The sequence below is a fragment of the Limulus polyphemus genome, unplaced genomic scaffold (genome assembly GCF_000517525.1).
Source record: "Limulus polyphemus unplaced genomic scaffold, Limulus_polyphemus-2.1.2 Scaffold1125, whole genome shotgun sequence".
NCBI classification, from domain to species: domain Eukaryota; kingdom Metazoa; phylum Arthropoda; class Merostomata; order Xiphosura; family Limulidae; genus Limulus; species Limulus polyphemus.
The window spans coordinates 169,708-182,201 of record NW_013666735.1 but is presented as its reverse complement, the minus strand read 5'-3'; the positions used below and the strand labels follow the sequence as shown (position 1 = coordinate 182,201).

Sequence of the window (12,494 nt, the reverse complement as noted above, 5' to 3'; positions counted from 1 at the left end):
GTATAAAATTGTAATAATGCTGTTTTTTTTTTTAAATCATGCATCCAGATGTAAAACTTTATCACTATCTATAAGAAATACTATATATAATACAGATCACTAAATTACATGCAATACATAACAAAATGTATTGTTATGGTTACGCTTTTTTTTGTTGTGTGTGTGTGTATTTCTACAGTAAGCACTGTAAAATATATATAAAAAATAAAATCTCACACACACATATTACATTTGTACAAGGTGCTTAAATGAGGACTGATTACATACTTTTGATATTTAACTGATGAAACTTTATTTTTGTATTTAAAACTTTCCACATAGTTTAAGCCTTGAAACACACAGTACCAACATGTAGCCTTAAAATTCTGGCTAGTTTGAACATATGAGATTTTAAACATTTTCCTATCTAACTAAAGATACACAGTTGCACATCTAAACAGCCAAATGAGGTCAACACACACAACTTTTACTATCTAACTGAGGACAGTGCATTTAAACAGCTAAATGAGGTCAACACAAACATAACTATTAATATGTAATTGAGAAATCAAAGTGCATATCTAAATAGTAAAACAAGGTGGCCACCCCTTTTTCTGTCTGAAGTCTCAAAGTGTATTTAAATTCTCAACTGAGGTCGTTGTACACATTCTGACTACCCGAGGATGCAGAGAGAAATAAAAAGCAGTTCACCTTTTATCTTCTATGAAGGTTATGGATATAATGATTGTTTTCATAATTATTTAGATAAAATGCTTTTCTGAGGGTAAATTCATACAAGACATATAAAGAAACTACTTTATTCTCCTAAAATGCTCTCACACACAAATATATCACACGACTACTTTCAGCCTTTGGCTCACATCAGGTAAGGCCATATTTAATTCTGGAAAAGGAAGTTCTTAACATTAAATAATGCACAAGATAAATATTAAGTGATATAAAAAACAATACCGACACTAAATCAAAACAATACTATCTCACAATTTTAAAACACATTAATGATTAAATAATAGTTTAAATATACATTTTTATTAATTTAATATAAAATATGTTATTTACACTTAACTTGTCAACATTAATATAATCCACATACACACACACTCTAGAAACAATAGTGGGTTATAACAAATTCCACTTACTGAAATTAAATCTTCATATTAGTAACAGTGATAAATAACCTTTTAGATAGAAATTTTTCTAGAAAAGACAGATGTTAATGAGTTGAAGGACCAAGTCAATTTCGTTTTTAATTCCTGATGAAAACTCAGTTATTTGTCTGTCAACAGAGTTAAATGTTTAGAAAATAACATTTTTGTGGTGAAAGGAATGTTTTATTAGTGGTTAGAAAAAGTAATGGGAATCGTAGTGGCTGATATTCACTTCTTACATGTTCCATAACCTTTTCTCTTGCAAGTCAACATGTTTTCACCGATATATTTGTCTATGTACGTAACGGATGAGTGGTATTTGTTTTCTTTAAAAAAAACCACAAAGTTTAAACATTTTCTCACTCACTCGTACAAAACAACGCCACCCACAGCCTTTCTATTTACATTTTTTGTTTCTTTTAATTGTTAAAGGTAACTAAACAACTACTATGGAACACTGTCATGTTTAGTAAAATGTTAGGTTTACACAATCACGATATGGACAAGGATTAACACATAATCAAACATACAGTAGTATTAGATGCAAAAATACTTGCAATAGAGGATACAAATACAAGGAAATTACTCTCTTTTAATGTATGGAACAAACATGCAAAGTTGTACAAAAGATAGTATGGTGATTTTTTTGTTGTCATCAGCCTGCTCATTAAAAACGTAAAAAACCCATTTATTAATTTTAAAATAATTTTTAAAGTCAGCATTCAACTTCAGTAAATATATAAAGCTATGAATGAAAAACCAAAAACTGAAATTACATAAAACACAGGTAATTAACCCTAAAATTATGGCCACCCCTGTACTGTGCATGTTACGAGATTTTACTTTGTTACTTTCAAAATTTAATTAAGCAATCCTACAATCAATGTATACAAATGAAATTAGCATTACAATTTATATTAGGGTTCAAAGTTTTATATTATCCAAGTTTTATTCCTTTATTTTAAATAAAACCTTACAGAAAAGTTCTTAAAACTTCAGTTTGTCACACTACTCAACAAATTTTAAACTTTTGGACTTGACATATATTAAACCTTCCATACACAGAAAGAATGTTGGTTAATTGCTTTGTTTACACATTATTCTTTCGAGCTCCTTATAGCACATTTGGAGAAAGGAGAAATAAACTTCTCTGGACTCTTAACAGATGCATGGCCACTTTCTACACATACAGTTGTGATTTCTCAGCCAATTGTACTTAGTTAAGGTAGATGTTTATAACCAATGAAAAGAGCACTTTTTTAAAATACATTACTCCTAACACTTGTTTTACAATTGGTGTAAAGAATTCCACAGAGAACTAATCAAACCACTCTTAGCATCGTTGCTGCTTTTGTCCTCGCCACTTTAGTGTTGTTTCTCACATAGAAATACGGTAGTTAGATAGACATTGTATTTATGTTTCAGTTTTATATTTTACAAATTATAAGATGCACATTTGAAAGGGTAAATAATTTTTTTAGATATAAACTATCTTCTCCTCAAGGGTTCTTCACAAGGGTTAGCAAGTGCACCATTCTACCAATGGCTAAAGTTTCTAGTGTCACAATGAAAAATAATGTGAAAAGTTGAAGGCATGCAAGTAAGAATATAACCTAAAGATGATGTTTAAAGATTATTTTACAAAAATTAAAAGGTATGTACATATTTCTGTTTTAAGTATTTCTTTGTAGTATTCATAAATGATAAAGTTATCGTTAGTGATATGTTAGAGAAAATAGAAAATAAAATATAAACATTTACCTTAAAACAACTTATGATATTCATTTAGAAGGTTCCAGAAGCTATGCAAATGAAATTTGAAAACTATAAGATAGAAAAAGTATTTTTTATACATAACATGAGAACCAATTCAGATTCTGAGTGTAAATAAGTACAATGAATAAATAAATACATTTTATTGGAAGTACTCGTAAAAATTAATTATATTGTTGCACTGTATATCATTCTCCATACAAGCTGTACTCATTGGGTACTTGAGTTAAAATGAAACAATGCATATAATATTTATCCAAAAAGCCACTAAAATTAGTAATATTTGTCTAGGACACATTACCACAGAAAATAATTTTTTGTAACATTTAATGTTTAGAAGATTCATTCAGCAACCAGCCTTGGTTTAAAAATACAATACAAGGCTGAACCTACTTCCAAACAAATGCTGTTAAGTTAAATTGAACAAAAAAGCAATCCTTTTCCAAAAATAGCTACCACATGTAACATTAACAAGTGAAAGCAAAATTTAACAGCAAAACTATTAAAACATTTTGGAAAATGTATAGTTGAAATATTTTAATATTTAAAACTGTGTCAACATATATGATGAGGTAAGTTTCATTAATTAAGCTTTATTATTCAAAACTTATAAAAAAAATAAATAAACATTTTCCCCCATAATACACTCAATCAAGTTGCCAATTCTTGAGCAATATTTAATCATAATTCATAAAATTAATAATTGTACATATATTTATGTGACTCTTTACACAACTGTGCAGACAAAGCATCTTTCTGGTTGTGTCATTAGTTTACTTTTCTTACAATGGTATTCTAATAGAAATTCCCAATTATTTTCTGTGTTCTTTTCCGTAAATGTTTCTTCTTGTGGGTAGTTTTCAATATTTTATTTACTTTGACTGTATCCTTTTCTTCTTTGGACAATGGCACAAATATCTCTTTCTTTCCTGTGAAATTAAAATTTTTATTATAATGTGTAATTCACACTATTAATGGAAAAATTTATATAATATAAAAACTAACCTACCATAAAATTCTAAACTTTGGTATCCATTCAAGTGACATACATCAACAAGTATTAAGTCTGAAACCAGATTCCTTCACAAACTACTACAGAATACATGTACACATATACAGGGGTGATTCAAAAGTCTATTAATGTGCAAATTATTCAGAAATAGAGATGTAGAGGAAAATAATAGTTAGCGGTATGGAATGAAGCATCGTGAAATTACTTAGTGAAAATATCATCAAAGGCATTCTGGATCAAGTCATTTGAAAATTTTATGGATATACATCATAAATCCAAACTATCAAAGGCAAAGGTGTATACAGATACCAAAATTTTAAAACAAAAACTTATCAACACTGCTCCTCAAGTGCTACAGTTACAGACATAAATCCCCCCAATGATTATGGTTTTGTGCAACAAAAGGTTGAAACCCGATCATTACAAAGTAGGTTACACAAATCTCAGTTTGAGAGCAAAGTCTGAATTTTGCATAAGTAGGTCACTGCAACATTGCAGGGTCAAATTAGTTAAAAAGTAGTAAAATAAACATTCCTACATAAGGTAGCACACAAGAGTGTTACTGAATCAAAGTCACCTAAAAAATGACTTAGCATTCAGCAGAACAGTTCATCATGGTTTATTGTATGAGGAATTTCACCACAACATCAGGGTTGCTGCCAGATTCTATACCAAATAGTTCCCAGATGAATGTTATCATGAAGATACAAGAAATGTGTGTCAGTGACACACTTACATATGATATGAGGACAGACCAAGAAAAGCAACCAATATTAACAAAGAAACTATCACATTAGTATTTGTTACATTTGGGCAGCATTTTGAATACAGCTATTCTTTGTTTGCCGTCATTTAATAACACTTTTAGAACGTTTATCTCATTTACGTTAATGCTTATAACTAGTGATTTAAAACATCTCATTTGTTGTTGCTTACACCTTTGCAATTTTTGGTGTTATAACACACGTTAATTAAAGTTTTGAAAGGCCATGGCCTTCAATGGTACTGTCACAGGGTATGGCAAAAAAATCATGTTCTATAAACAATTATTTTCCTGTCAATAAACTTAAGAATCAACCAGTATAAATATCAGCACATACCTACAGGTAATAGGTCTAATGGTTAGCTAGTTATGCACTTAATGTTAAAGCCAAAAATACTGTTAACGGCAAGGTACCCAGCAGATGAATCAACACATTATTTACATGATTAATCTTTATTAGTCCTAATGCTTGCTTTGATCAGAAGTCATTGATAACAATGTTTATTTATATCTATAAATTCAAATTCATGTCCTTAGATTTAGTGGTAAGTAATCAGTAGGTTGTTGATGAACTGCTTGACAAGAGGGCTTAAGCTAAGCTTAAATTACTTTTATGTCTGTGTGCATTACATTTGAGTTGTTAAACTAATGTCATTCCCTGTATGCTTGGATATCCACTTGTAACTATATTCTTCAAATTATTTTTTGCTACATGATTAGTTTCAGAGTGGCTTATTTGCTTTTCTAGTTGTAACTATTTGTGATAAACTTGCTTTAATTTTTAAGAACCATGGGCCCAATTCTCACAAGAAATGTCACCTTTTTGTTTGTACTTTTTAAACTTTTTTGAAATCCCTCTCATCTGAAGGAATGTTATATATTTGTGCTAACAAAATAACAGTGTCTTTAGTAAAATAAGGTTAGAAGCAACACAACCTCTTTCAGCAATTATCAAGGCATCTGCTGCAGGTTCAATACGTTTCTATCACATCAGAACATGTGTAATAAACATGAAAACCACCCTTAAGATTCAAGAAGCTCGTGCCTGAAGTAAAACTTGTCTGTTTACATGTTCTATATTTCACAGAGTTAAATTAATTATACATGTAAGAAAGTAAGTCACAAAATGTAACAGAAACAGATGTTAAAAGAGGTAATTTCACTGTTCATCAGATAACTGATAGTAAACTACATCCAGAAGTAAAGCAATTAGTGAAAAATTACAGAAAGTTCTGATGTTAGTGGTTATGTAACACTAGGGTATATAACTATGTACACAGTAAGGATTTCTAAATACAACTAGATGTCACTGCTGGTTATATTGATAATAAAAAATGTATATGGTACAAAATTGTAGTTAATAAATATTATTTGAAAACTGAACAGGTATTTGGTGAGGCAAACATCTGGTACTGATCTTAAAGTAAAAATGTTCAAAGTTAAAAATAATGAACATACACTGGATTCATCTGACCTAGGGTTAAAAATTCAAGGTGTGTAGAAAAACTGCTTAAAATACTCAAATGATCAACATTTTAAGTACATAAGTTAACACGATCTTTTGAATATTTTAATTACTAGACCTAGCTTATTATTCTTCATTTATTGAAAATAAACTATATTATAGATAAATATAGCATTAAAAAGTCTGGCAAAGGTAATGGTATAACCATTTTGAAAGGTTAGGTCTAGGGGTGACTGATAAATCTTTATCATTTTTTGCATTTTGATTTCATAGCCAGAAGCAGACTATTTTAATTCACAAAATAAGTAAGTTAATAAATATCTATTTAATTGAAACTGACTGGATATATAAAATTAAAGTTTCTGACTAATGATAGAAAAATAGAGAAATTCTAAGATGAAAAAAGTATTTTTAATGTTTTTCAAAACAGTGTCTCAGAACAAATTTTTGGAAATTTCACAATCTAAAAAATGACAGAAATACTTAGACTATACAAATTTTTTTCCCAAGCCAAAACTATATAATATAATATAATGATATTGCAAAGTTTTATGCAATATCATTAAGTATTGTCACTGAAAGAAAGGAAAAAGAAAAAATTGGGGAAATCAGTCACATCCATCCTATCCAAACAAGATTAAATAAAGTTCTCATTTGAAAAATAATCATTTGAAATTGTTGCAGAAATGAAGTCCAATCTCAGTTTGACTATGAAATTAATATTTAACTCAATCATGGTTGGAATACAGTTATAATATGAACAATGAAGTTCAGGCTTGACAGACAACTTTCCACTCAAAAGTTGGTTGGACAGGTCACTGGCTAATAGCCTGCAACCCCCCCCCCTCCCCCCATATATTGGCTGGCTATACAATTCTCATGGAGTAACTGCTTGAAATTAAAATACACAACATCTATGCTTATTAAATATTCACCCAATTAATCATCTTAATATCCTCACTATGGTGTTAAAATTAGATTTTTATGATATGCTAAACTTCAAGTTTTAATGATTTACATGATAATAGTAATCTTTAGTTATAGCCTTACATTTCCTAAATAAGTACTTTCACTTCCATCTGTTTTTCTTAAACTCACACAAAAATCCACAAGTATCTAATTATTTTCTTTACGAATGTTCCCATGGTTACCTGCTTCCATTACATTTACAGTTTGATTCAGAAGTAATTTTATAAAAAATAATTTTAAAAATTCTTCTTAGTCTGTGTGTCAGTGTAATGGTCAAAATCAGAGCAACAGAAATGGATGCTAAGATTAAACAGGTACACCAGAAATCAGTTTATAAATAAAGCTTTCAATGTAATATTGTAAGTCAATACAACATATCTCTAATAAGGTATTTAGTGTATTCAAGCCATATTAATAACATTCATAAACAAAATAAATAAACTTAAACTCGTATACAAATTTTTACATTTACATCAACTAAAAACAAAATATTCATTGTATCAAAAGTTGTAATTAAATAGTATTTCAGAACTTTAAAAGACAAATTTTTGTGTTTCAGTTGTTGATCCTAAATTATACTTATGGAAGTTATTGTATGGCTTTACTGAGTATATTGACTAACCATTGGATATATACCCACACTAATTAATGTAATATCTATGTACTTGTGGAAAACAGTGACACAAAACTGAATACACTAAACATTAGCTCCAATTTAATTTCCAAGTTAGCGTGTCACATCTTTTATTATAATCCTCTTTCAATCTACATAACAAAAACACACCTTTTTCATATTTACAACCCTAATCTTTAAACTACTCATCCAATCTCTTTCAATGTTGCAGCTTCTACCACACCAAAAGGCAAACTATTCTATTGGCTGAAAAGTAATACTGCCCTAGTTGGAGTTGTGTCCAAATTTTCCATATTTAAACTTATATCTTACTACTTGTAACTCTTACTTTTGATCATCTAGTGCTCCTAAAAACTCCAACCATGCCCCTCATAACTTTATATCCATTCTGAAATAATGTGACCAAAACTGTACAATATTCCAAACGAGGTCTAACTGAGAAAACTAATGACCACCTTCAACTTGTACTCAATATTTTTTATTTGACTTATTACTAGCTATACTCAGATAATTTTCTCAAGTTCAGTAGAGTTCAAATCTCTGCACAATTAAATCTTCAGTTAAACAAGAAATAACCATTAATATAATATGCACACACAATTAATTTACTGGTTATTCCATTCTCAATGTCATTAATGAAAATGAGAAATAACAAAGGACTGCAATACACCACTTGTACCATTAATCCACTGTAACTAACAACTTCTAACTCCAAACCAACTAAATCTGTTCCACTACCTCATATTTAATCCTTTCTCCTAATGCCATTAAGTTCATAATAACTATCTTCCTATACATAACTTCCCATCTGAAATTCTGTATAGCTTATCCCTCCTTCTGCAAAATCTCAAACCCTTCCTCAATGACTTAGTAAATCCAAATCTCTATCCCCCTATCCATTATCTCTAGCATATCCTATAACTAAGGTAAAGACACAAGTTTATTTTTACTACTTAATACCTTAACCTTCTTGTACATACTTAAAAATTACTATTTTATAAAAAAGTCTACCATTGCTTGAGTTGAAATAATTACCCAAGTAATTATTTACAGTTTTAGATGATCCATTAGAAATACCAAAATCATTATCACCAGAGCAGAGATGGTATACTGGTATTTTCATCATCTCTCTCTATATATACAAGTGTATGTATAAAAAATAGGGAAAAGATTTTTGTTAATATGAGTAAATATACATAAGAAAAATCAAAATACTGAATCATAACATACTCTATAGAAAACTTACCTTTTGGTCTTTTCCACTTGTAGTTATTCAAATTCTTGAGTTTTTACACTCAGTCTTAGGAACCACTGAAGTCCAAATTCTATTTTAAATAATTGAAGTAACCAAGATTGAAAAACAAACAACTGGAAAATAAAACATGTTAGGCTTATATAAATTTCACTTAAAAATAACCAAGACTATGATTTTGGTAATGTTACATGTACTAAGTTTAAGCTTAATAAGCAAGATTTATGTAGTTTAACAAGTAACAAACTAAACTTAAAAATTAGACTAAGAAATACAGGTGTTTTCATCTAGACACTTTTAAGATTTTAATAACAAGATTAAAATACTGCAGGCTCAGACCTAATCTAATGTTAACTAAGTTTACATATATAATTTTAAATTAGCCATTATAATTATGTAAAAAGTAACAATTAATTAAATTTACTTTCATTTGAATTAAGAATTTTTATCAGGCCTAACAAAATATGCCATTAAATACCGACTAGGCCCATTACTTAAAAATAAAGCTTCTAAGTTTTAAAAAAATTAATTTTAATTTTAAGTATTACTAAAGTACACACAGTTTAACAGTATGCTTTAATATTTTGTAAATTAAATAAAAGCTGTGGTTTATCTATGTACGTACCATTTCACATTCCAGATTATAAATGAAGACGTAGCAATTGGTTTTATCTGACTGTATGCACTATTTGACTGTCAGTTTTTACCTCGAATGACCAGCCTCTAAGCCAAGTGTTTCCTCATTAGCATATAAACACATATGTGAACACACAAGTTGTTGTAAAAACTTGTGATCAAACTTTGATATATATACATAGCACTAAAATGTCTAAAGGATCATTTCTGCATAATTTTCTAAGGGTGTTCTTGTTTCAAAATGAGTTTGGTTAGGTGTGTAAAATTAGTTGACACTTTCAAAGATGCAACTTTTACTAGCATGCAAGCACACACACACTCTTCAGGACCATGACAGTGATTGTTTATTGTTCAATAAAGATTTTTTTTGCCTTCCTTAATACCCGATTCTTGCTTTTTTTTTACTTCCTGTGTTTGGTGTGTAAGTAATTTCTCTTCTAACAAAGAATAATCAGTATTGTTTTTTAGCAAGTGTAGATAAATTAGCATATTTATTAAACATTTCTCTATACATATAGAAGGTTATACCATAGTAAACAAAAAATATGAGACATGGATGTTCACAATTATTTTTTTGTTATGTGCACAAGTACTTCACACAATGTATATTTCCATTTATATAAAAGATGTGCAAACAACAAATGAAAATTTTGATGATTTTTTTTTTTTGCAATAGCTCATAAGTTTCAAGCTTGTTAGTATAGCAGTTTGACTTAAAAATAATGTATTATTTAGATGTAAACAACAGTTAATTTACTGAAAATTAAGTCCCTTAAAAAAACAAATCACTCACCAGAATCATTCATAGAGACTGAGCCAAGTTTAGCCAAAGCTGATAAGTTGTTCAGAGCATTTAGATGAGCAGCTACTGCTGCATCACTACCAGGAGCAGAAATCTGAAGAAGATCATACAAGGTTGGGGGAGGTGTTGGGTTAGAAGATTCTTGAGAAGAGCTACGCTCAGCCATGCCAGCCAACTGAGCCAAGTTGTACTGAGCAACAACATTATTGGCCAAGTCTACATCTAGAGATGAAGGCACTGAAGTTTTATCACCAAGAACATCAGGAGGTAAAACAAACCCCTCATTATCAAGAGAAGAAGCTGAATGGATGGGAGAATTCTGATGTGGAGGTGGAGTGTCTTCAGGTTTTGGCAGTACTGAAGACTTGCACAGAAATCCACAGATTTCTTGTATACTTTTCTCAAAATTAGATTCATCATATTTAAACTTGATTTCTACATTGACATCAGGCTTGGGTGTGTTGTTGATCAGATACATAAGCTGGGAACGGACAAACTGTAAGGATACACTTTAAATGTCAAAAGTAAGCCCAGAAAATGGAAACTTATAATTAAATACAAAATGTCTTTATTAGTAACATAACAAAAAGAACTGAAAGAAACCGAGCAATCTACTTCTTTATGTATTTAATATATTGCTGGAGGATCTATCATATTCACTTAATTTTCTGCAATTATGAAAAATTATACAAAAAGCAAAACACGGAGAACATCATAAGTCTAACCTCTTCACAACAATAGAATTTTCTTGTCATTGCAATTGAAATACAAAAAGTCATTAAAAAACTGGAACATCCTGGGTCCTCTAATGTTTGACTCAGGAGTAAAAATATCTGCTTAGTTCATCTCTATTTAGTGGGGTTTTAATACAAGCAATCTAAGCAAACAGAACAATCAAGATAACTTGAATAATTCACTGAAAACATATAAAATGGTGTTTTACCTTTCTGTTCAATTTTTAACATGTAAAACTATTAAGTATTTAACAAATATTGCAAAGATTACATCATGTCTTTTGTTTATCCTCTTTCAGCGAAGGCTTATGTAGTGCCTTGAACATCTTAGGAATATTTTATGGATGGGAAAGTATCCAATGTCTTTTTTTTCTAAAGATTAAAATGTTGTCAAAAGAAGCACCTCAGTTAACAGAAAATATCCAAGACTTTTTTTAATTTTTTAACTTTACAGGTTCATTTTTCAGATTATTCTTATTTTCATAATGCATTAATCAAATATTATTTTATATAGTAAACTTCTAACAAAATTAACTATGAAACATTAAAAAGTGGAAAACATTCATAAACATTTAAGAATCATTGAAGAGTTACATGCTAATAAATTAACAATATTTTTATCTCTAAAATATGTATGTACAGTATGCACAACAATATGAACTAACCTGAAAAAAATGAAAAACTTCATTAAAGAACACATTTAAGATTTTAAACCTGAATTTGTATTACTTATTTCATTTACACGTGTAGAACTTTATATATATCAGACCTCAAACGTCATCAAACCAGGAAAAAAAGCCACCTTTATATATTAGTCAATATTTAACTGAAAGTCATTCTAACCTGTTTTAGAGTGAGCACTTCAATGGCATTCCCATGTTGTAGGAGCTTTTTGGTGAATTTACAGGCATCCTCAAATTTGTCCATTGTTCTTTCTACATTATGCATTGTCTCCATGAGAAACAGTTCTTTTTCAGAATGCACATTCTCCAGTTCCTGTAAAAGATCCTCCTGTCGTTTATCTAACACTGCTTGGTACTTCATAAAGGTCTCCTGTTGTAGAAATAATAAAATGTTTGTTAACAAAACTAGCTCTTCAGAAAATATCACTCAATTCAAAATTACACACACAACTTTTAAAGTTTACCAATTTGTAGTTACAAATACTTTGAGTAAATGCATTTTTAATATATATAATTAATATATTAATTTATATAATGAAAAAATTATTAGTTGAGTGATCGGAGATACTGTAAGACACATGTGAAGAGTTTCTCATTTTAAGTTGTTTTTTTTTCTCCTAATT

At 29.4% G+C, this 12,494-nt stretch overlaps 1 protein-coding gene across 2 annotated transcripts in view; it reads right to left on the bottom strand.

The window, feature by feature from the left end:
• Positions 1–12,494, bottom strand: part of LOC106462248 (brain tumor protein-like) — a 64,920-nt gene that overhangs the window by 16,877 nt on the left and 35,549 nt on the right. For both annotated transcript variants that reach the window (XM_013922148.2, XM_022389444.1), the window contains exons 6-7: positions 12,032–12,241; positions 10,446–10,950 (exon numbers count right to left, since the gene is read on the bottom strand). In XM_013922148.2, coding sequence (XP_013777602.1) covers positions 10,446–10,950; positions 12,032–12,241 — 715 coding nt within the window. The remainder of the gene's footprint in view (positions 1–10,445; positions 10,951–12,031; positions 12,242–12,494) is intronic.